The following is a 26,531-nucleotide window of genomic DNA, read 5'->3' as shown; positions in this document are numbered from 1 at the left end:
TACCTATTGATCTGCATTCCATTTTGCCAATCAGTGTATGTACAATGAGTGAACAAAATAACACAAACACCTTGAGTGTTACAATCCAGTGGAATGCCGTAAAAAACCAACCTCATCATTCTGGCACTATTTCAACAAAAACTGGACATTAAAAGCATCACTTAAGTAGTGTTATTAAAGAGCCAGTGTGTTGGATTGCATTAAAACGCCTGGTAGTTTTATTGTCTCCGTTCACTGTAGAAATCTTTACTCAAAGTGGCTTGTTAAATCGTCATAACCAAGATAGCACCATCCTCATTAAACTGAAGCCATCAGTTACAAAATGTTGTTTTACAATGTTTAAGGCCTTAATGACATTTAAATGTATAATGGTAGTCTTGGACTGTTATCAGTAAGGGGAACTCTTTTGGATTCATGCCTGTAGCTGTGACTGTGTTAAAGAAGTTGTGTAAACAGAGTTTATTTACCTGACCACAGGGCTAGCACATCTTTCTTTCTCTGTATAGTTCTTCCACCCTCTCTTCTCTTACTTTCGCAGCTTCTCTCTCACTCTCTCTCCCATCCTCTCTATGCTTCTCCTCTCCCTTCTCTAGTTTTTACCAAGTGGATTAACTGCATCCCCTGAAGTAATCCCCTTTCTCCCACCTGATTTACTGGCAATACACCGCTTTTAAGTCTCACTTTCCCTGCGCTGATCTCCCAGGGGCTGATGGCCTCTCATAAAAGGGAGGCGAATCGTAAGATGGGCTGCCTGTGTTTTCGTCTCTCTATGGTATGTTGTGCTCCAGGCTATTTGAGTCACTTGCCCATTAGGCTCACCTCTACATTTGAACCTACTGGTGACAGCAAAGCAGGATATGAACTGAAAGGGTAACAACAGCATTACTTACCTAAGTGGTGTGATTGCGGTGGTGAAATAACAGTAGATTGTGATGTGAGCAGAATAATTGTTATGTGTTTTCCTTTATCTGCTGCATACCTGTTTCTATATGCTTTTTGCCCCATTGAGATTTAAATAAACAGCTTCTATAGAGGACATATTGCTCACTTATACTCAAGAGAAAGCTGTTAATAAAATCTAAAGCAGCATTATTTCATTTCTATTTTCATTCAGTTTTCCTATTAATGCAGCAGCATTTGCTCACAGATGGATCTACAGTTCAGTTAATGAATTGAATTTGTTATATCTCAACATTCACAAGTGGCCATAAAATCATATTTCCATTTGAGTGTTCCACTAAGGCAATTAGTGAAGACCAAATATTCCCTATACAATTTACTCTGCTGTGAAGTGCATGAATGATGTTTCATATGGGCATGCTGTACCCCTGATTAATAACTGCATTAGTATTTTATTGTTTTCATAGCTGCCAACAATTAGTGGTTCTTGAGGATTACAGCCATTCAAATAACTGAAAAGCACAATTGTCGAATGAGGATTGCCCATTCTTGTTCTTTAAGAGGCGGACTCTAGTTGGCATTTTTCAGGGTAATAGTCCTTAACGGGATTGTAAGGCCCCTCAAACTGGAATTAATTAAAGCATAATCCCCCTTGATTGCAGTAACCTCCCATAATCAAGATGTTTCCTTCTGACAAGTGCTTGTTTGTTCATCTTATTGCTAATAACGTGCTGTCAGTAGGAGGCTAGTTTCTCATATTAGTCATGCTGGCTGTTATTAGATTTGTAATTATCTCAGATTGTCTTGTGCTATCCCATCAAAGCACAGTTACAGCCAAAGCGGAAGTGGAAGAAAGAAAAAAAAAACACAGGCAAACGTGTGGAAAATGGCTTTAAATGTGATTCCGAATCACATGTGAAATATGATAGTTAGTGGAATTAGCTATGGAGAAGTACAGGATAATAACAGCTGATTACTGAATAGATTGCATCTGATTATAGCAAAGCGATTAGAAGTTTGCAGAACACCCAAAAGCATCCAAATCCACCCCATTAATGACAGACCTGGAGTCTTTGAGTGATAGTTCTCTTACATGCACCAATCAGGCAGGATTTAGATCATAACAAATACCTAACGAAACAATTTTTCATCCAAATTCAGACCTGTTTTAAGCTCCTCAAAGTGGTTTTAAAAACTTCTTTTCTTCCTTTCGTACTCCATTTTTGTAATGATTTTGAAAATGTCATGGAATTCTTGTTGTTTGAGTAAGATCATGAGATTGTTTCTGTCCCTGTCTAAGCTTCAGAATGAAGCCCCAGTCCACATTCACTATACAACACATCTCTCCAGCCTTTACATATAGGTTGAGTCTCTATGATGCAAACCACGTAGACTCAACAACATGGTCCCCGGCGGACTGTAGACAAATTCTGATCTAACGCTGATGTGATTTTGGGGAGGTTGGGACTGTGCACCAACTGCGAATTGGGGCTTTAATGGCTTTGTATTAAATGGCTTTGAAAATGTCTTGGAGAACAGACCCTGAAAAACAGCCTCACGTAGACATGCACAGACAGTCAAATAGTCACAAACCATCTGTGCAATGGCATAATGCAAAAATAATGCAACACCCGTCGTAACAAATGCCACATGCATGAATTCTCACAGCTTGACAGTCAAAGTAATTGTGTAAATATGTTTCACTTCTCTCCACCATAATCAAACATGAGTGGACCCTGCAGTTTTTCATTTGATCAACCTACTGTGTGTCCAGCATATTCGTGTGTTGATGCATTCTGTCTTTCAAGAGTAGCGTTTTTAGTGCCAACTGTGAAAATCAGCCCTTTTGTTGTGCTCTGTGAGACACAAGATGACATGCTGGCGAGTAAAAGTTGTTTTTTTTTGTTTGGTTTTTTTCGGTCCCTCCAAAAATGTTGCAAATACACAAAATGAGCTGCAGCACATTCGCAGCATTGGTATTTTGCTTTATTTAACCTATTTATTTCACCTACATTACATTTGATTTATCAGGATCTTCCCTCACATTACAAGACACAGCATGGCCTCGTCTTGAAATGCGCAAGCTACATGCTCACACAAAAAATAAACAAATAGATGAATAAATAGAAACACAGTTTTAGACTGTATTCATGATTATATACAATTCCACACATACAGGTTGGCACACAAACAAAATGTCTCCTCATGCATGCCAGATAAATGAAAACAAAATAGAGGTGTGTTTCAGGTTCAACCTGCGTGACTTTTTTTTATTGTCTTTTGGGAAACGTTTTACAGCTCAATTTCATCAAAAATCTTTTCACCCAAATATAGTTGTCATGCGGGTCCCCCGTGGATGTTTTTTTTTTAGGTGAATCACAAAATGTTTCTTATTTCTCTCTGTGCCTCTCTTCCTCTCTTTTATTTCACTCTTTTCATTCATTTATTTTTTAGTATTCTGCTCTGCTGCAGATTAAACATGCTACTGCTCCAGTCACAGTACCTCAGTGACCATTATGTGTGAAGACCATAACTTTCTCTGGATACTTTCTCATAAGACATTCACAGAAAAAAGATATATTTTGAGATATTACGAATGTGCCCAAGTGACTATTATAGATTTTATAGATAAAACCTCAGAGAGATAAAGCACCGTAACAGACTTACTTTAATCATGTTTCACTTTCTTAAGCTTTCCAAATCTCAAGCCTAGTTACATATTCATGAGGGCAAAATATACCTATGAGTCTCAGATGACTCAGGGTATGTTTTAGAGGATTAAAAGTCTTGTAGCTGCCATAGGCAAGTTTGGAAATCATTAGAAATTTGTTTGAAAATTGCTCAAAAGTTCACCCTGTTTCCTCCCTGCCCTTCTAAACCACCCCCATAATCTCTTTCTCCCTTAACTGTATCTATAATATAACAGTGTGAAAATTGGTGTGATGGGTGGGGTTGGGGTCTGTCACCTTCTGTAATCTGTTAGATGAATCAATCAGAGAAGAGCTGTTTCAGAGAGCAATTACAGAGCAAAGGTGGCTGTACAGTAGCTAATAATTCTGTGACAATTTGTCATAATGATTGTCTCTCCTGCTCTTGTCTGTGTTTCTGTAATACTTGAATGAAGAGAGTGAGGATTTTTACTTTTCACAAATTAAGTAGAAATTACTGTCAGTGGTGCAAAATGTGTGTCATTGCATCTTTCATTTAATATAGGTATTCACTGACACTACAGATGTAGGTGACTCCAGCTTCTGCATCTGATTTACACAAGTGTGACTAAATAATGGTGAAATACAATAAATATGATGCTGGCTGGTTAAGACTTGCTCATGTCTGGAAAGTAAGGAGGCACAAAAAATAAGTCTCTTCAGCTGCTGAACTTGGAATATTAATAAACAGAACCTATTTTTTCCTTGTACACCAAACATTGTCTGTGAGGAAATATTAGTTAAAGAACATAATGTTGGCAAAAAAAAATTCAAATGGTCTGATTTTATGAATAATGCGTATTAAAGATATTTGATTTTTCAACTGCTTTGGCAAGATTTGGTGTAAACAGATAAAGAATCAAATAGGCCAACTTAGCAGATTTTTAACTGACTGTTTTTAGTCCCGGAGTAGCCCTTTGTTTAACAATTGCTATTTGACTGATTCAGCATACATAAGAGGGTTCCAACCCCAGAGTAAATACCCCAATAAGTACCATCAATACTGCAATTTGAATTCTTAACACATCATTAATTTACCATTAACATTAAGTTAGCATTTCTGGAAACTTGCCAACATCAACAAAAACACTTAAAATTGAGCAAACATAACTTCTGTGCACTTTACACACTGGAAATCACACTGGAAAGTATGATAATTTTTTTTTAACTACAAAGAAAGTACACTAGGTTAATTGTTCTTAACATTTGAGAACTTAGGCCTGTGTTTCAGCATTAATGGCCTCTAAAGGAGCTATTTGATTTATTAGTTTCAAGAAGCCAGTGTCTTTGTGAGAGCTTCTATGGGCAGACAGAATCAAGTAACGCTCAGGGAAAATTCAATATATGCTCCCTACCAATGCATTCTAATGAGGATGAGGTCTTTCTAATTGCCTACATGTCTGCCTCAAATAAATTAATGCACCTTTTCTTTTCTTTTTTTCTTGGCTCTTATAGATATTAACGAATGCGAAAGGGACCCATGCAAGAACGGGGGCATTTGCACAGATCAGGTTGCCAACTATTCCTGCGAATGCCCGGGGGAGTACATGGGGAGGAACTGTCAATACAGTAAGTGCTCATGTATCTTTTTTATGTTTGTCTTTCAACTCCTTTACAACTTCCCGCTGATTTTTAACAACATACCTGTTGCCACAGGTAATTCCCCAGGGGGCAGTGTTAGCCAAGCAAACTGATCGATCACAGACAGTTTGCAGGTAATTCCCATAAAGAATATCCAACCATGCTTCAGTGGATAGTGCACTGATGAAAACTTTACAGAGTTTAAACAAATTTATTAAGTCTTGAGGACATTTTTTTGCTTTTGGATATGTTTCATCATATCAGTTGTTATTATTAGATTGATTTTATTTTATTTTTAACATGTAACCCACAATTGATCTTATCTTGTTCATATATCTAGATGTTCTGAATGATGCCATAAGAAAACTGCACATTACATTATAAATTTGTTTGTTTTAGTACATAGTTCAAGGTTTTCTGTAATGAATAAAGGAAAATCTTGAGCTTTTATTAAATAATTCTTCCTCAATTCTATCTGAAAATACATAATGGTTTATGAGCTGATCTTATCTGATAGTGGACAGGACGGATTCCATGCAAAGTACACACATAAACTGAAATTCATCTCTGTATATTTTTGGATATAGCTAGAGGAGCCTGCTAAGTTATTGTGTTTTTTTTTTTTTTTTTTAAACTTGAATACCTGGAATCTTTACATTTCACACAATGTTCATGCTGTCTGAATTAAATGCATCATAGGTAATGTAAGTTATGCACAAGTACGCACAGTCCATTCATTCAAATTTCATTAATTAAAGTAAATCCAATATTTTCCTTATATGAGTTTAATAGAAAACATGAATAACAAGAAAAAGTGCTCAAATGCTGCATGTTCAGACAAAAACAACCCTAAAGCACAATAGTAACAATAATAAAAAACAAAAGTCAACACGTGAATGCTGAGAAGTCACTTTGCACATGCAAGTCTTCATTTCATTTTTTTTGCCAGTGGCTTTATGGAAACAGAGAGAGAACCTCTGTTTTATCAGACTTGGCGTTCATTTTTGCAAGACGCTGGAGAGCTCAAAGGGGCTTCATGTGTTTATTATGCTATTGTGGGGATTTTGTCTGCTCAGTCAGTGAACATATTAGGATTAATGTATCAGTGGACACGGAGCCCTGAGCCACCCCTCCACTGCTACTCACAAATGAATTCATCAGATTTTTCTATCTGAGGTGCAGCAGAGTTGCTCTGCAACAGACTAGACCTCTACAGTCAGAAATTCTGACTATGTTTAGGTAGTTGCTTAAAAAAAACTGAATAACAGAAAGCAGAGGGAAATTTGTGACTTAAAGAGTCAAGAGGCACAGCCTGACTGATTAGGTTTGTGTAGTGAGTGAAACACTCATTCATAAGAAGAAAGATTTAGTCTTGCTGGTTGAACATATGCTAAGCTTCATTATTTGTTTAATGATGCTCATTTTCCCATTTCCTCATTTAAATTCAATATTTGTACAGTATATTAGACAACTATTAACTCAGCTTGTTGCAGTGCAGTGCAAGTATTAGAACGGTTGGCTCTATACCTCAACACATTAGATTGGAAATTAAACAATGACCATGTTTTGAAAGTGCTGACTCTCACTTTTAACTTGATGGTGTGTACATCTGCAGCAGATGAACTGTGTGGAATTTTAGCCCTTTTTATACATACCCCCAAAGGAAAAAAAGGGCCCTAACATCTATGCCTACCCTAACATAGATGTTAGCAACCCCATACAATCCTAAAGCTAAAAGTCAGCACTATAACCACTATAACCTTGTTGTTGTTGTTTTTTTGTTTGGTTGTTTTTTTTTTTATGTTTTTTTTTTTTTTTTTTTTTTTTAAATAAAGTGTGTTGGGGTAGAGCCAGACACACCATAGTCCTAATGTATGTATTTTTTGATAAGCCTGCTGAAGGCAGGAAGAAAAAAACAGCCAGAAACAAGAGACCGGTTCACTGGATAGGAAGAGGAAGGAGAATCTGAAAACATTACAAAGACAAATACTCCACGTGATGAAATTGCAGTTACATTTCTGAAGTGGACAAATCAAGATTCAAGATTCAAGAAGCTTTATTTAACCCGAGGGAAATTGCTGTGCACCAGTTGCAATACAGAGGTGGAAAAGTAATACAGTGTCAAGAGAGAGTAGGAATAAACAATAAATAATGACACTGATGATAACCATCATTCGTATCATTATGTATGACAAAATGATTGTCAAAATTGAAGCAGCACAGGCCTAGATATCCAGATTTTTGATTCAGGTTCCAAAAACATTGAAACCTACATTTCCTATAGTGCTGCTAAATGCATACACCCTCCCTGCCAGGTAAAGGTGGCCACCACCTTGGAAACTTAGAGTAACATGCTCATTTGTGCAGATGTTCTGCTAAAAATCTGTTGTCTTCAATTCCAAACTTAGGTAACTCTGATGCCATCTCTGTGATATCACTCTGTTTTGTTTGTTTTTTTGTTTTTTTTTCTAAATTTGACAAAGCTTCTCCAGCACCCCAGAGCTCATTGTGATGAGTAAACAGATATTTGTGTATAAAAGCAGTGGACTACCCCTTTAAATTTGAATCTAGACTTAAGATATTTAAATACATTATTTGGTGAATATGCTGCAGTCTTATCATGAGAAGTACAGTCAGGTCCCCAGTGAATGTAGCACACACAGAGAAACGTAGAAAGCCTGGAATGCACCTCTATGCAAGGACTCTTCATCTCCTCTGACTTGTTCCTTCAGCCCACATTGTGTGTGTGGGCAAGTCTCACACACACACTGGCTGTTGCAGATTAAGCAGCTGTACTTTTCCTAGCTATACTGTACTATACCTGAAATCAGTGTGAGAATATTATGTGAAAGCAGTAGTGAGGTTTTGGGCATTGCCTGCGTGTTCAGCGATTATCCTGTTTTACCGAAATAATTATAGTGCTTTCAGTATTGATTCCCATGATCCATTGGAAAGTGAGAAGTGAGAGGAAGAATCATATCTGTCACTTGCCAACATGAGTCCCAGCAAAACACACAAGAAAGCATGAAATACAGTGCGATAACACATGGAACAAGCTGCCTCAGCCACTCTGCTGGAACTAATTTGGGATTGTTACTGCTATAAGCGTTACATCCACACTTACAGACACTAATGTAGTTTAAATGGTCAGTTAAAGATCCAGTATTAAGGAAAGGTGGTAGCTGTTCAGGGCCCCATTTCCCAAAAGTATCTTAAAGCTAAAATGATTGTAGAAACATCTGCCTTGAGTTGAGCAGAAGCTAAATCGATCCAAGTACAACAACATCTTAAGCATACCTCCATCTTTCCATCACTTCTCCTGACAGTCACTGTCTCTGACTGCTGTGTATCCAGAACACTTGTATGGCATGCAGTGCATTGCCTCAACAACTGGCAACCATGAGCTTTTTATACAAATGTTATACATATTGTAGCATAAATCTATATTTGGTGTTATCATGGTGCTTTGATTTATTAAGGTGCTGCATCAAACAAACACTGCAAACATTACAATAAAAATGTGAAATACTCTCAAGATTAGGCACACATTTGCAGACATAACTTTTACAGTAACACACCGCTCATTTACACACATATAAGTTGAACTGACAGAAGTACAAATTCATTTTCATAGCAGCTGTGCTTACACAGAGGGACCCTGTACCTCCTTCCATAGTTCATTAGCACATACTCAGAGTTCAACACATGGAAAGGGTCAGATAAAATCCTGTTGGAATAGTAGACTGTTCAAAAATGTCTTGCCATTGGCACTTGCAATTTTAATTTTTGACCATGAGGGATACCGTAATGTAAGATTCACTCTACAATAGCTCTGCATTGTGTACACAAATGTAAAGAAATATTTCAGCACACTTAATGCACCCAGTTTTGACTGTTCTTGTTATTCAAGCACATGCTTGCACTATTTATTTAGTATGCCGTAGACCAACCAGACTCTGATTGCTGTTTTGCACATATTTAAACTAACTGCACATGAACATGTGGACAGACATACCCTGGAGCACTCAGACACCTCATATTATACATACAGGTGCATTTAATTCAGCCTCATTTGTCACCTGTGGAGCCTCTGTTGTATGGCTGACGTCTATCTTGTGTGTTTATTATTCTTTTCCTCATCCCCTCTTTCCACCGCATGCTCATTAGTATTGTTGTACTGGCATTAATTTCAGTGGGCCTCTAATTTGTTTAGGCTGTAGGTAGGGCTTGTGGGAGATGGATTCAGCTGTCACATCATGGTAGTGCTGGTGTTAGTGATGTGCGCTGTCGCAGGGCTGATGTATGCTCAGGGGCCAGCAGGCCAAGGCCCGGGGGCTGGCTGCCTCTGCTGCTCTGACGGACGACTGGCAGGCAGCTCGTTAAGAGTGGCCCATCATTGCCACAAGGTGAGAGGGACCACGGCTTTGCAACAGTGTCTCACCACAACATCCACATAGAATATCTTACAAGATGCCTGCCCAAGAAGTACAACATCTAGACAAATATGATAGTGTGTTGTTGCAACATTGCACCTCGGCCTTAACGTCAGGTTGTAATGAGGAAAAAGTTGATTCCATTTCACCCTCAGGGGTTAAATCAGGGTGATATGGCATTTGGTGCTTGTACTAGAATAGCATGTGTAACTGTACAGGGTCCCTAACAAACTTAAATTATTGATTTGCTCTCTCTACATCCTCTACATTTCATCAGGACATATCACACTCCTTAAATTAGTCATGTATGGGTCTGACCAATTGCACAAAAAAATATTTTAATTATGTCAGTCATATTAGGGAAATGTGATGATATTTCAATCATATGTTGCTCTCTGTGGATTGAAACATGTTTTTACCCATACTAATAACATGGTTCTATAGGGAAGGCTATGTCAGGCTGTCTTTTAGTCTACCGCCAAACTGTAAGTATCACAACAATTATTTGATGCATTACCATGCAATTTTGCATGGATATTCATGGTCCCCAGAGGACAAATCTCAGTGACTTTGGTGACCCCACGGCCTTTTCTCCAGGTCCATCAACAGGTCAGCATGTTAGCATTGACATTTGAGCATTTTAACATGCTGGCATTAGCATTAGCTTGAAGCACCACTGTGTACAGCCTTAAAGAACCACTAGCACAATTGTAGACTCTTAATCTTGCTTTATATGAGGACACAAAAAGGAATCATATTCAGCTTATAGTGTCATTTCAGCAGGAGAGATGAATGTGTTTGTCCAATTTTGTGGATGTCCATTCATATCTTGCTGACCAACAAACCTCCTCAGCTGTGGCACATTTTTTACTCCATGTTAAGCAGAAAAAGACACTTAGATACAGAGATATCCATCAGCTCTGAATTACAAGGAGTAGGACTACAGTGCTAAAATGAAAATGCCACCGGGATCACACGATATATCAATCACACTAGGTCATTTTGGAAAGTCCCAATCTCACACTCTCTCTTCCAAGCCTTTGGTTTAAAGTGGTTTACCATCTCTTGTGATAAAAGCTGTTTATCCTCTGTAAGACTTTTTAAGATGACCAAATTAAGTTCATCCATCAGATAATGGAAATTCAGAAGCTTCTTTTAGCTTCAGCAGTAGGATACCGCATCCACCTACACCATCCTCTCATCAGTCTGGAAGTGGTGAGTCACACACAAGGAAAAACTAGTGAAGCAGGATTGATTTACCATAGTGGAATATATAAACACATCTCTGTCAGTACACACACACACAGCTACTCTTTGCTCTTTTCTCTCCTCGAGTCGATCCCCCTGGACTGTCCTCAGACATTACTCACTGTCTCCCTGGCTCCCTGTTGACTAGAACCCCACTGTTTTAGCAGCTGGATAAGTCGTGCTAGGGTTGTTTTCATTGTACCATTCTTCTCTCACTCTTTGCTTTATTGTGTGGTAAAAGTCATCTTGGAGCTCTCAGCACTGCCAGTTTCATTGTCTGCTGCTATGTGTGCGTGTGACTTGTCTGTCTGCATGTCAGTGCTGGGGTTTGAGATGCTTAGGTGTTTTGCTTAAATGGCGAAGATGGCATCACAGCCTTCTGGTGACCATTGCTCCAGGCTTCCCCCGAAGGCTGGTTTACACGGATACTTACAGTTCAGGCGGCGTGAGCAAGCAGTGCCTCTGGCTGAACTCTTCACTTGATATGTCCTCATTCTTTTGGGGCACTTCCAAGTTCCCTGTGCCTTCCCTACATTGTGGTTTTTAGGCTCTTACACACAGCTATTTCATCATCTGTAACCAGACATACGCTAACAGGAGAAGTCAAATGGGCTGGTTAAATTTTAATCAGATCCACCAGTGTTCACAAAAAGAAGTATAATAAATTTTGTGTGTCCTCTGGTTTATTGCGCTCATCACTTTTATCCCTGTTGTCATGAGAAATAAACACCAAGAACAGAGGGGGTGGAATCCCTTCCTGTTTACTGCACAATTTACTTACACAATAAGAAAAGCAGTTGGAAATAATTTTGCTACACATTTGAGGTTTATGTTTAACCTCATGACTATAAATTCTGATAGAGAATCAAATGCCCCCCTGAAACTGGAGATTCAGGTGGTTTCCCTGTGTAACACACACTGCCCTGTCATTAATGAGGACGTCAAGACATGCAGTAAACATTGAGTATTATTCTTCAGACTAGTTAGGCTATTTAGCCACTGTAAGTGGGAAGTGCAGTGCAGATATACTCTTTTTTGGGTTAGACCATAAATAACTGAAATACTGTCAAGCCACTTTTCCTCACACAGTAAAAAAAAAGTACTGTAGTTGAGAAGGTGGTAGCTGCAGACTTAGACAGTATTCATTGCCATCATGTTCAATTAGGAAAGATGTTTGAAAAAAAACAGCTGTATTTCCTTGCATTTATGTATATACTATATGCTTGACTTAAGGACTAATTAAAATTCAAGCATCTGTCATAACTAATTTAGCACATATTCAATACAGCTGCAGTGCTGTTTGTGTTTAAAAGTCACTGTGGGCAAGAAGAAATGTAATGATGCGGGGGTCTTTGCAACCTGACTGCTGAGCAGAACTCAAAACATCTTTGTGTCACCTCTCAGCTGTTTTCCTCAAATTGCACAGCATGGGAAAGCACTTTCTAAGCTATTTTTCTGTGAACAAGTTGCATATTACAACTTAAGGTCTGAATTATATCCAATGGAGAGACAATTTCATTGTAGCTGCACAACTCTGTAGCACAATTTATTCAGGCTGAAGGATCCTGAAGACCTGCAATCACATCCGATTCATTTTCGGTGGCAATATCCCACAGCTGTTTGGGACAACAATTTGAACAACCACAGTTGAAATGTTTAGGTTGTTTTGTTGGCACACCTGAGTCCTCAGTGATGATGCTTTTCTACAGGCTGAGTTATCTTATAATTGCAGAGGCAAAGTATACAATTTGCATACATTTCACGTCCTAATTGAATCCATCCTGGTGCTGGCTAAATCTCACAAAATGTTTTGATAGAAAACCAGATGTTTTGTGTGTAAATGAGCAATTAGGAAAATCTCATTTGGGGAGCAATGGCAACTTCTTTAGACTTTCAATTTTATGCAATATAAGTATATATTATGGTATGTACTATATTTATCTCACATACCATATTTGTATATATGTTCCCTTCCCATCTGTTTCAACATTGTGTTTACCTTCTCACATGTTTTCTATTATTATTTGATTTCCCACTTGGCTTTTTTTTATGGAAAGACAAAGAAGTATTTGTTTTGCAGAACAATAAATTCTCTATTGGATAAACATTGCCAGAATTCCTTTCACCACAGGTATGTCTATTAAAATGCTCTTGATGTGCCTGGACATACAAATTAGGATTAAAAGTGGAAAACAAGCCTCTTAAAGATGAAAGGACAGTGCATTTCAGTTGCTGTTATGCCTCCTCACTTGAAGGCTGCAGCCTGTAGGATATTTAAAGCTGTTAGAAAAGCTTTTTGACTTTGGGGATGGTGCTGTCCAGAAGTGGCCACGGCTCCTTGGGAGGAAGCCTGAGGGCTCTGACACTGATGGAGGAGCAACCTGTTAGTACCTCAGATGTGGCCAGCATGAAGGCAGAGGGGAGCCCTCTCGCTGATGGCTGTGACTCAAAAGGGATTTTTCCATAAAGGAAATATTAGGTGTTTTCCTGTGATGAATGAAAACAACAATTATAGTAAGAGAGAAAGGAGTCAGGGTGAAGAAATGATGATGACCTCAAAGAAAAGGTTTCCATAGAAGGTCATCACAAAGATATAACAGAGGGATTTCATGAGCGTGACTGGTCATAGTACAAGTAGAGGAGATTGAAGTTTTCATGCTACAGAGACAAACAAGGACATTGACTCTGATGTGGAGACACTGAAGAGAAAAATGAAAAAAAAGATGTGGAGGACAAAATGGCATTACAAAATGTGGTCTTTGTGGCATTTTTGAACATCTATATGCATTCCATAGACTGAGTTGCACACAATTTTTAATGCTGGAATGATATGGAGGGTCATCTGTCTTTTTTTCCCCTCTCTTCACTCAGAATGCTCTGGACCACTGGGCATGGAGGGCGGTATAATTTCCAACCAACAGATAACAGCCTCTTCCACACACCGCGCCCTCTTCGGCTTGCAGAAGTGGTACCCGTACTTTGCACGCCTGAACAAAAAGGGCCTGGTCAATGCTTGGACTGCTGCCGAAAATGACAGATGGCCGTGGATCCAGGTAAAGTCACAGTCACAGGACAGACAGCACGCACAGCCAGGCCAGGGCCAGATACAAAGCTACCTACCATATAACGTTGCAGTTGACAGTTTGTACACAGCAAAATCGCCAGTGTTAAATTTTCAGTGTTTATTGATATAAATGGTGCTCAATGTTATTTTCACAATTGATTTATCAAAACTAACACCCCTAGAGTAAATTCCTGAAAGTGTGTGGATGGTGTGGATCTTGGTATGTCCACACAGGCGGCACGGTGGTGCAGTGGTTAGCACTGTCACCTCACAGCAAGAAGGCTCCAGTTCGAGCTCCGGTTCCCCCGGGGCTTTTCTGTGTGGAGTTTTCATGTTCACCCTGTGCCTGCGTGGGTTCTCTCCGGGTACATCGGCTTCCTCCCACTGTCCAAAGACATGTATGTTAGGTTAATTGGTGACTCTAAATTGCCCATACACAGCAAAAACTGCCAGTGTTAATTTTTCAACTCTTACAGTGCTGAAATAACCCAGCGTGAGTGTTAAAAAAATTTAGATAAATATTTAGTTAAATGAACACTTTTAAAAGTGCTCATTTAACACTGAAAACAGTGGAAACATATAGACACTTTTCTAGTGTTAATTTACCACTGGCGATTTTGCTGTGTAGTTTGTGAACTGTTGACTGTGAAAACGCATCAGTTTTAACTTTAGAATTAATTACACATACTGTAAAATTAATGGCTCACGTACAGGTAATAAAGAGCCATAAAAGTGTAAGCTGGGGGTAGAACAGATGCAGGTGTAGTCAACTGTGAGGAACAATGTGAAAGGGCATAACTATTTTCAGCTAGTGCCTGGTGTGTCTCACTTTGCAATGATGAATTGCTAACAGTTACTCAACCGTGTCTCTTGTTTTCGCGTTTAATTGTGACATGCCCACAGTCGTAACTGCATTGGTATGCATGCTGTATTTTGTGTCATAATTGGAGTTTGGCAAAAGAGGTTCCCTAGCAACAAAACTATGGTGCAAATTATTGTAATTATTCAATGCACTGACGCTTTCTGACAACACTCTTACGCTACACTTAACAGTACTATTAACAGTAATCACCCTGTTATTCATAAAAAAAGATTGAATTCAGCTTAACAATTCAGTGCCTCCTCTTGTCCTTTTGTAAAATAGTACTTAAGTGATCACCCAGGGGCCTTCATCTGTAACAACCTATGAATTTTGAAATGAAAAGAAATTAGATGCTCATAGCAGCAAAGCAATAATATTTTCAACTCGCCTCTTACTTAGGTTTTGTTAAAGTCTTGCTGTGCCATTATTGGTGCTTATTGTCAAAGACCTACATAGACAGATCAATGCCATAGATTGCCTGGTGGTCTAGAATTATAACTTCAATCACTTTACAAGCATCTGTCCTTGCCAACCCTGTCCTTCTAATATCCAAGTGCTATGGACCTATTTTAATCCCAAATGATTATTTTCCATGGGCAGTATTACAGATTTTCAATCCTAGGTGTGTAGTAAGTCTCATTGCATTAGGTAATGATTTAAATGATAATGTTGAAGCCTCTGCACCTCCCTCATCTGAAATGATGTGGCTCCACTGTATGAACACAGACCTGTGTAGAACTGATTTTCTGGATTTATGTTCAGCAAATAGTCATACATCAAGACCCTGTGCTGAAACGGCTGTGGCATATAAAACAACTCTCAGATGATGTATAGCTATGTTATATAAATTTACCCTCAACTCCAGTTCTCTTCCAAGGCATGGTCCTGTCCCATAGATTCCACTGTATTCCAAATAGAAAAATGTAATAATAAATATTAATTATAGTTATTCATTTTGTATCTGATTGATTAATTAACACTTACATAAATCATGTTTTTTCATCTGTTTATATTTCCCTCACTCTTAAGTCATTTCTGATGACAGAAATGCTGACAGCAACCTTTGAAGCAAGCTGTTATCAGATACATGATACACAGACAGTGAACCGTGAACAAAATATAATAGAAAAGCATACTACACAGTGACAGCGTGATGGAGACAGTGAGGTTGTACCTAACAACAAGAGAATAGTAAGACAGGGCAAAATGGATTTGTAAAAAAGGGAAAACAGAAAGAGAGAGAAAGAAACAGCCGACATGAGTGAGAGAAAAGGAGCCTGGCACATGGAGCGGGTGAAGAGAACGGAACATAAAACATTCAGGCGGTTTGTTTGACTTTAATGATGCCATGTGGGATGTTGCGCGGGAGGCTGTAGGCATTGTGTGTTTCTACAGAGGGCCTAGATAATTGGGACGTGAGTACAGAGGTGTACAGTCATGTCAGTGTTTTGGGATTATGCTAAGGAGACAGTGGTGTGCTTTTTGTAGTGCGGAGTGATGTGATGTGGCGTGACTGTGTTTGCATGTCTGTCGTGTGAAACAGGTTACACTGACAGATGACAACCCTATCGGGATCGTGATCAGATTTGCCTGGCTATCTGTAAGGTTTTCTCCTGCGCAGTATGTAACTTTGGATATCAGCCAGCTTCAGTTCTTTCCCCTCCCGCTAAACCCCAACAAATGAATCAAACATAGAGCAACATACTTTGAATAATACATCACAGAGTTGCAGACAAAGCATACAAACACTGTAAATGTGTTTGTTTGTGTTTATGTCAGTTTGTGTGTGTGTGTGAATGGTGTGCGCGTGCCAGCTCGCCACTGTTCACACATCTATGTACTGCGAGAATATCATTTTTCCACAGCCCTCGCCACTTCTAGCTCACACATAAAATTGCATTTGAACACTCAAGGGAAATATGCTGCTGGTCTGACCACTATCAGCAAAATATAGCTGCAGCCGGCTGTGTTGGAGAGAATGAAACAATCCAAATCACTAGTGAAGGCTAAGAGGGTCTATACATAATTTAATGGAAGCTAAACAGTTAACAACATAATGTTCAGATGCAGATCCCCGTCAGTTTGCTCACATTTGCTGGGATGTGCCACATATGTATTTATAAAACTAGCTTAGACTTTAATTCTGTGTCTGCCTAGGGAGCTTTTTCCCTTCTCACTCCAGTGTGTAACCTTAGTTATTAAAACATTCTACTGTCTGTTATGTGGTTGGGATGTGACCCCGACAGATGTCTTTCCATCACAGTTTATTTTATAATCACAGCATGACAGTAATCAACCGTAATTGAATAAAGCCTTTGGATACATACACTGCAATATAAAAAGTGTTTTCTGTATTTTTGCAGGACTTTTTTGGACTTGACGCTTTCACATTTCCCACCAAAAGTTATTCTTAGATAATAATGAGTCCTAAACTTAATGCAGTACCTTTAGCACCAAGAGCTATAAACCGATGCCTACTGTGAGTAATATATGCGTCTCTAACATCGCTGTGGTGGCCATCTATTCCCAGGCAGAACTGCTTCAAATCGCTGACAGTGGTGGGCCTGCCTTTTTCTGGTCCTGCCACAACATGTCAGTGGGGTTTGGATTTGGGCTTTTTGTTCATACCATTTAAAATCATCGAGACGTTTGCAGTGCTACTTTGACCAAACACAAGGATAACATGCTTGCATATCCGAGGTTGTGACACTGTCTGGATTATTTTTATGTTGCACTCTAGGAGGGATATTGGTTGAGTGGCCACTCTTACAGAGTCACGTTTATCTCAGGCTTTCTCTGACATGTGACTGTGGTTAGGTACAATATGCAGAGTATATGGTTTGATTACTTCGATACACCAAACAGAGTATAAATCAATGAAAAACAAAAGAAAAACAGAATACTGGAATAATTACATATGTGTAATGAATGAAGAGAGCACAATGAGAGACTCTTTAAGTGTGTGTGTGTGTGTGTGCAAAATGTACTCAAACGCAATTTTTTAGTGCCACAGGGCTCTTTGGTAGTTTCAAGGACAGTCTAATTGTTATATTACTGCTGTAATTCCCTTAACAGTTTTGATCTGTGTGCAATCACACAGGCTATCTTTTCATTTTATATGTTCTTGACCTTTGTATATGTGTGCATGTGAGGTCTTGCTTGTCGGTATGATTATATTTGGTAATCATTAGTGGTCGTAGCAATACAAATGACTGGAAGCTGGCCACTGTGTGTGCAGTCAGTTCCATTTTCACCCGTTGGGTGTTGCTGTAAATAAATGTGTTTTCTTCTGTTTAAATAGAGCCTAATGAGCCGTTGAGAGCATTTAATGGAAAGTGTAAGAAAGTTATTTCACGTGGTTCTTCATTATTTAGTGGGGGGCTTTCATGTTCAGATTTTCTGTAATATGGCACAAGATTGCGAAGCAGTCCCTAACAGCAGCACCACAGAACAATAAGCATTCAAGATCACAATTACACACTTTAGACAAGATTAGGGCTGAAACTAATGATTATTTTCATCAGCGATTATAATGTTGGTCATTTTATCAAATAATCACTTAGCCAATTTATCTACAAAATGTCAGAAAATAGTGAAAAATGGCCATATGATTCCTCAGAGCTGAAGGTGACCAAATAGCATGGTTTGTCAGACCCAACAATCCAAAAATCTTGAAATAGTTACTTAATGATCATTTATGATAAAGAAAAACAACACATCCCCACATCTGCAACCAGAGAATTTTTAGCATTTTTGCTTGAACACTGACTGAAATGATTAATTGATTGCCATTAACTGACTTCTTGTTTCAGTTATGGGTATGATGCATAAGTCAGATTTGCTTCTGGTGTACATTTCTCATGGTAATGGGCTCTAGATGAAAACATAAATCAAAGTACAAATCAAAGACCAAAAGCAATGTTAAAATCAGGATCCTCTTGCCATCTTAACGCAGCCTGCAGCTTTGTTCACTGTAACTCACAATCTGCCTTCTTACAGTTATTTTTTGCTGCTAATAGTATAACCATACCTGTGATCTCAAAGGACCAATGGGAAATCAAAGATATATTTGTCAATAGCACCATGGCCTAAAGTAATAAACAGTTCCACAAATATCAAGAAAGCCTCAAAATTGTTTCCTGAAGGTAGTGTGTGAATTACAGCTACAGGATATAGTCAGTTCCAGGATGCTGCCGATGGTTACACGCTGAACAATTCCTCACAACTGAGAATGTTTTTCAGAGAAAAAACAGGTTAAATCGCACCATGCAAACAAATGGTATTTTCTTTGTGTTACAAATGGAGTTCGAGAACAGAAACGGTTTGATGTAGAAGTTCATTTTTTTCGGAGGCTCATGCGTTTTACCCAGAGCACTTCAGACACAAGATACTGTGTGTGTGTGCGTGTGTGTGTGGAAAAAGGAAGAGGGTGAAATGGTGAAAGGGTAAGAGTTCACTCTAAACTTTGCCTTGCAGTTTTATCTTTACGGTGTTCTTTTTAACTCCCTTTAGCCCAAAATCTCTAAACCAAACTGCGAGAGTGCATGTTTCCTAAGGACACAAACTTCTGCAACTTTGTGTTTGTTTTGTTTTTTACTTGTTTTGTAATAATAGAAAAAAAAAAACCTTGATGCTTCAGAATACACAGACATTGGTAGACAACATAATGCTGATTTTGGAAAAATGTCTGAAGCATGGCCATTTTACGTCTTTGTATGAGGGTGGATTGTGCAAAATCTGAAATGAGCTGGTCTCATTACCACCCTGTAATTGCTCTATATATAGGGCAATTATATAGAGGTGCTTGTGTCATCTAAATTTGAACAATAACTGCACAATACATCGAATAATAATGCCAGATTTTGTGAAATCATTTTAGGAAAATGATAAATCAAGAAACAAATTCCTAACTTTTTCACAATAATTTTATGTTACTAAATTTGTTGTGGTGTTATTTGTCAGTGTCTTTGTACACCCCTGTGTGTGTTTCAAGCAATTTAGGTTAATTGTCTCTCACGCTGAGGCATTTTCCTTCACACTGACACATATAACTCTATAGACAAAGGTCTGCAAACTGAGGATGTTTCCAAAGATGCCTCACTCAAACAAATAAATGCATCACTATTAGCACTGAAGTGACAGAGATGTGTTTCTGAGTGGTCATTAAAAATGTGAGGGATCACCCCAATTACCCAGGCAGTGGCCTTTTAGTGACAGGGCCTCTAATTAGTGCAAGAAGTATCTATCTCTATGGAGAAAACTGAGAAGAGCAAAGAAATGCTGTGAATGAGAAAGAGTGGGTCATTGCAGCTCTGAGGCTCTAAGAGGAGTCCTTATGTATAATTAACTTGATAACATTGGTTTTAAGTATGGTGACAAAATATGCACGAACAAGTCCTGATGCTACAAATGGAAATTAGAAAGGAAAGTTATGTTGCAATAGAATTATTATACATTACTCAAGTAATTTCTTGACAGTTCAGACAAGGTTAGTGAACATAAACAGTTCTTTTCTTGTGCTGGATCCGTTAGAGCCAATACTCTAATCTCTAATGTCCACAGGAGACACAGCTTAGAGTTTTTTCATTAACAGAAAAGGAGAGTATAACTTAGTGGGCTCTGCCTATCTTTCTGAGCTTTTGCTCTCAAATATTTTACTTGTAAATTGCCTTATTTCATAGTAATGCCACCATTTCTGTACCGGAAAATGAGCTCAAGCCCCCGGAATGCCATCCTGAATGTGGTAACATTGTCGGTGAAGTTAAGACTTTCATTTCTCGTGGATCAGCTTTGGTTCACATTCTGGTTCATGTTCTTAAATAGAAACTCACTTCAGCTTCACAAACATGAACAGAAATATAGACTTGTTTGTTTGCAATATCACATTAAGTTACGGATTCTTTTGTCAAGAGGGCATGATGTTAAAAATGAAACTGAGAAAAAGTGCGACCCTGAGCCAGACTAGTACAGGTCATAGGAATAATTCTAATTCTGTTTTACTCTGCATTGCCTTTTTGGATTTGTCCATTTCAGATTAATAGTCCTTTGCTTAATACTTACTCTGTACTGTATTACTGCTGCCCCTCTGTTCTGCAGCTACAGAGGAATAGGCAGCTGGCTTTTTATATTTTGTCAGAGGGTGAGCAAGATGAGCCAAACTGTCTTTTTTCCCCCTGAAAATGAAGCAGCTTGGTCTGAATGCAGTGCCAAAATGATTAATGAATAATTGTCATCAGCATTTATTTGCTTCATCTTATTTGTCACAGACTATCAAAGGTGCACTGCAGTATTATTATTCTAAAACTGCCTTGTGTTATCCTGCCCTACTTTTTTTAAAATCAATATTATTATTAAAATTCACTGTTAAAAACAAACAAAAAACTCTGTGCGTGTGTGTTGCATGTGTGTGTGCGCCTATGAATACAGTGTGTGAGTAACCCAACACAGCACTACTCCTTAGTCACCTCAGGCTTCTTCATGTCGTCCCAGTGAAGTGAATCTGTCTGTGAAGCTGTCGTCAGCTGCCATCAGCTGTTAAGAAAAATAACAAAATAACTCTGGGGACTTCTCTCTCTCTCTCTTTTTAAACAAGTTCACCAGAATTACAGGGCAAGAGAGGCACTTTTGAAAAAAGAAAAACATGGATGTGGCACGTAGAATATTACTTGTAGGTCTCTGAAGTTTTGCTGCGATCCTGTTACTAGAATTTTGCCCAGATATGTGGGAGGATGAATGAGACTGATGAAGCACCAACTACTATGACTGTGATAGGCTGAGACTCCTGTCACTCAAGGAAGACGACTTCTAAATATATCAGTCTTTGAACTTTGACATTATTTTTAAATTGCAACAAATACATATGTTTGGAGACGTGAAACTAGTCATTGAGATCATTGTGTCCTCTGCAATTTAATGAGCTTTGGGAGAGATGTTGGCCCTTTATGGAAGGAGCCTTTAGGAGTCATTTTGTAGCTGCCATTAGTGATTTGACTCTTTGGCACTGACTTCAATTTTGACCATACAGTATGGTGCCCACTCAGTTTAAAGATATAAAGCAATAAAAGCAAGTATGCAATATTAAAGTGTTTTTTTTGCATTTTAAGAACCAAATAATTCAGAGGGAAATATGTAGGGAAGCTGCAATTTTGCTAGAATGTATTCTGTCAAAGTGACCTGTCAGTGAAAAGCGTGTCAAAGCAAACCATAACAATGATTGTGTAACACATCCACCATGCTTAGATAATAATGATCCTGCGATGTGCGTGCTAAACAGGATCTATCGAAACATTCATCACTTTCCTCTTTCTAAGCTCTCTCTTTTCGTCTTGGCTCTTCAAGCCGCTTTACATTGGCACCATATTGACAGTCTGCACGAGGTTGACAGAATGGATCTGGAGCGTGAGGATTGATTAAATGTTCTATGTGATCACAGACTTTCTGAATAAGATGGATGGCCCTGACAGAAGAGATACAAGGGGGTGAATTGATTCCCATGACTTGCATACGCACACTGCTCCTGCACACAGACAGACACAAATGCACACATTTATATTGTCTGAAAATGATTTGTATGAAAAATAATTTCTTGATTTTTTTTTTCTTGGGACTCCACAGATAAACCTGCAGAGGAGAATGAGGGTCACAGGCCTAATTACCCAGGGTGCAAAGCGCATCGGCAGCCCAGAGTACGTCAAGTCTTACAAAGTAGCCTACAGTGATGACGGGAAGACCTGGAGAACGTACAAAGTCAAGGGCAAAGATGAGGATATGGTGAGACACACACACACACACACACACACATACATGGTCGCGCAAACACAGGCACGCACACCCATTGTCATCTCTCCGCCCTTTCCCTGTAGCGTCTCACGGTGTAACACACAAACACACGCACTCGTACACATGCGCACGCGGCGACGAGAGACTGTTCACTCAGTCAAGGGCAGGGTGGAGGACGTGATGAGATGGCTTTTTAATTAGCTAGCACACACCGGGCCCATCTTGCTGCCCCTTACCCCCTCCACTTTTATGACTTCTAGATTGAATTTTTATACTATTTGGGGATGAACAGCCACCAAATAGGCCACACAGTGTTCTATCATTCCTGACAGCAAACCACGGCTGTCCTCCATTTGGCCGAGCTCCGAATGACCCTGACTTCCAAACTTCTTCCCAAATTTATTACACAGAAGAATAAACCTGGACTGGAATATTCTGTGAGCTTGTCTTCATTTTTTATCTGTCTCGTATTTTGCCTTTTTTAGCATGTAGTTGTCAGTCAAAATTTGGCACACAGAAAGCATGACTGAGTGTAAATTTGTATATAGTAGTCTTGTAGGTGAAAGTTCTAACTGTACGAGCAGACTGGGACAAACCTATATAATAGGACCTGTCAGTATGTTTGAAGCAGTTATGCACCCTGATCCTTGACCATATATACGTTTTGTTTTTTTTTTCCACTTTGACCTGTTGTCACCCAGTGACAGCTCCTATTTCCTGTATCGCATGAACGCACCACTCTATCCCTCGCTTCTTTCCTCTGCCTCTATCCCCTCTCTCTGCACCTCGCACATGCAGTACATCAGTCACTCATATCAGAGAGTTTCTGTCAGACTATCTCAGGTCATTTGGATAAAACACTCCAGAAGGTATGGTGATATAATTGAAGGACTAATTTAAAACACACCACTGTTCTTATGAATTACGGGCTCAAATGGTGCGGGAAATTGTCTATTTTTCCCTGCAATTCTAGCTCATTGACCTTGAATGACAGCAATTTGTTGAGTGTGGAGTAGACACTAGAGACAGCGCCAGATAGACTGCTACATTATGGCAAAACTGATCTGCTTCACCATCCTCCCCGCCCCCATCTGCTGTTATTTCATCCCTTGCAACAGATTTTCAGAGGAAATGTCGATAACAACGCTCCCTCAGCCAACTCCTTCACCCCTCCCATTGAAGCCCAGTACGTGCGCATTTACCCCCAAGTCTGCAGGAGGCACTGTACCTTACGCATGGAGCTGCTCGGCTGTGAGCTAACAGGTGAGTGAGCCGGAGTTTGTTGTTTCATCCAACTGTGTACACAAATTCATTATAAAATGATGTGAAAATCCACTGCAGTATTCCTCCTGCACGGTTATTTCATGCTGCATTTTTTCTGTGGCATCAGAACTGAAAATATTTTTTTACTTTTTTTTTTATTTTATTATTTTTTTTTTTTTTTTACAGTCAGTACGGTTAGAGCACATTTGTTTTTGTTGTTACCAGGCTGTTCTGAACCACTGGGAATGAAGTCAGGCCACATCCAGGACTACCAGGTCACAGCCTCCAGCATCTTCAGGACGCTCAACATGGACATGTTCACTTGGGAGCCAGGGAAAGCCCGTTTGGACAAACAGGGCAAGGTCAATGCTTGGACAGCTGGACACAGTGACCAATCACAGTGGCTACAGGTGAGATGTTATCTGACCTAAATCTGTTATCTGTATAGTTACTGTAGAGATCACATTGATATATTAGCAGGGAAAAGAACAATCTTCTTGCAGATAGCTGACATCACTCTGCTAAAGGATTAGCTCTTACCTCCCTGGCATAGTAATTGATGGTGTGTACATGGTAAGGCATGCCAGTAGATTCAATTATATTTTATAGCAAAAGACTTCATTACTGGGTGCAGTGTCCGTTGTGAATGGAATTAAAATCCTACATCTATTAGCTAGCTCTCAGTCATTCTTAGAAACAGTCAGTAATAGGTAGTCATCTCCTATTTTTTTCCATGCCAGTCTCTTCGAAACCAACACCCACGCTGCCTGCCTGTTGGAAGAGTTTAGCCCTATTATCTTTGGCCACAGCCCAGACTTTCTATCTCTATGAAACCAGCCAATCCATTTGTTTTCATTACAGTAACTGATGGCTGAAAATGTTTCCTGAAAGGGACAAGGCACGTCTCTAAGTGAACGTTTACTCCCCAGTCTTACTGCTTAACAATATGTGAGACTGATAGAGGCTGAGGGAGTTTAAGATACATATCAATCAGACTCAGCCATGCCCAGTGTGCCCTCACGTATATATCATATATTGGATTTTTCTTTTAAGATAAAAGGCGATAAATGCTCTTTGCTCTTAGAGTGAAAAATCATGTCTTACTTCAAGCTGTAAAACTGATAGCATTGAAGAAAATTGTGATGTGGATCATCTTCTCAGGGAATTGAAGATCAGAGTGATTTCTTTGATTTCTTGGCCTTTCTCCTGCACCCCGTGCTCCACGCACACCGCCTCCCTAGCAGTGACACAGTTGGCGCTGTGTAGTCACACTGACTTGTCTGGCCCGTTATTAGATTGGTCGGGTCTTGAGTCAGATATGTTTTTTATTACGCTGAAAGCTTTTTGCAGAAGGTGAGTGTATGCAGGGTTGTGTGTCGGAGGAGACAGGTACTTAGCCAGGCCCCATCCAGGCGAGGGAGTTCGGCTAAGCAAAATTGATTGCTGTGGGTAAAGGAAAACTTGTGGTCTCATATTACATGCTGTGCCGGCAGGAAAGGGGAGATGCTATACAGAGGCAGTGAGAAAATCAATGGCTTGCACTGCCAAGGCCCATTTCTGCACACAGAGGCATATACAATATCTGGCTACTGAAAACCAGACATTAAGAGTTATATACTGTAAAGTGCTGTTTCACATTTATATTGATACAGCTGTTGGAACTGACCAGTTTTTATATATTTAGTGATCATCTTATATGCATTTGTTAAACTCCCACAATCAGTGTCTTCCTTATAATGGTTGCCATGGCAAATAATTGATTCTCAGTGACATTACTGAATGACTTTAAACCTTACAGATTAATGGAATTAATCAGCCTTAATGACAAATTAAGTATTCCTATTAATCAAGACAACTGCTCTGAGCGGAAGCAGTGGGAAGTTCTTTACAGACACCAAATATTAAACTGGATTTCTCTGATGCATAGGACTAGGCAAGATCTATAGCAGTCATGCACAGAACCTGTCTTTGCTTGGGCTGAACATGTTATCAAGTAGGATTTTCCCTCTCTATATCCTGTGTTTTAATTTTTTGTTGTATTTATGTGTTTGCTAGAATATACATTTTACGTATTTTATGTTTTTTTGTCACAGTAATCCCATGACATTTTAGACTGACAGACACTAAGCATGTATATTTGACAAGACATTGACTGTGCATTCTTTTTTAATTGTAATTTCTCCATAGAGCAATTATGTCTATCATAGCAACTGACAGCTCAAATCTTTTTATTTTGATTAACATGTTGAGGACATACCTCAGAATTGAAATTTTGGACCTGTTTCTGGAGTGTCCAAGCTGCAAGTCACTCTAGCCAGGCAGGAAATAAAATTACACAGAGGGAGGCCCAACCAGAATCTTTCAAGATGTTTTCAAGAGAGGAGCTGAAGCTGTCAGACCAAACTGCCAAGTGTTCCAGGCTGATTAGTTAATTGTGCACATTAACATGTCCACGTAGCAAAGAGAAATTGCGAGAGAGACTGTAACTACTTTTCAGTTTCACTGTGTCCTTGTCAATCCAACATGTGTGCTGCAAATTTTCTGACAAGTACTGTTCCGGGACTGTGGCAAGATTTTTTTTTTTTCTTTTTTTTTGTCGCTTATGATAAAGAAATCCTGAGACAAAGTAACAAAGAAAGTTTTAGTAGAGTGAGCATGTCTCTTAATTCTCCTGCAGGTGTAGGTAGGTTCCA

The 26,531-nt window shown here is 39.1% G+C and overlaps 1 protein-coding gene across 3 annotated transcripts in view; it reads left to right on the top strand.

The window, feature by feature from the left end:
- Positions 1 to 26,531, top strand: part of LOC108878550 (EGF-like repeat and discoidin I-like domain-containing protein 3) — a 102,293-nt gene that overhangs the window by 51,096 nt on the left and 24,666 nt on the right. For all 3 annotated transcript variants that reach the window (XM_051074946.1, XM_018669380.2, XM_018669379.2), the window contains 5 exons: positions 5,064 to 5,177; positions 13,742 to 13,923; positions 22,411 to 22,566; positions 23,694 to 23,838; positions 24,064 to 24,248. In XM_051074946.1, the coding sequence (XP_050930903.1) occupies positions 5,064 to 5,177; positions 13,742 to 13,923; positions 22,411 to 22,566; positions 23,694 to 23,838; positions 24,064 to 24,248 (782 nt within the window). The remainder of the gene's footprint in view (positions 1 to 5,063; positions 5,178 to 13,741; positions 13,924 to 22,410; positions 22,567 to 23,693; positions 23,839 to 24,063; positions 24,249 to 26,531) is intronic.

This window comes from Lates calcarifer, linkage group LG13, assembly GCF_001640805.2.
Source record: "Lates calcarifer isolate ASB-BC8 linkage group LG13, TLL_Latcal_v3, whole genome shotgun sequence".
NCBI lineage: Eukaryota > Metazoa > Chordata > Actinopteri > Centropomidae > Lates > Lates calcarifer.
Note: the sequence above shows the minus strand (reverse complement) of the source record. Positions and strands in the feature narration are given on the sequence as shown.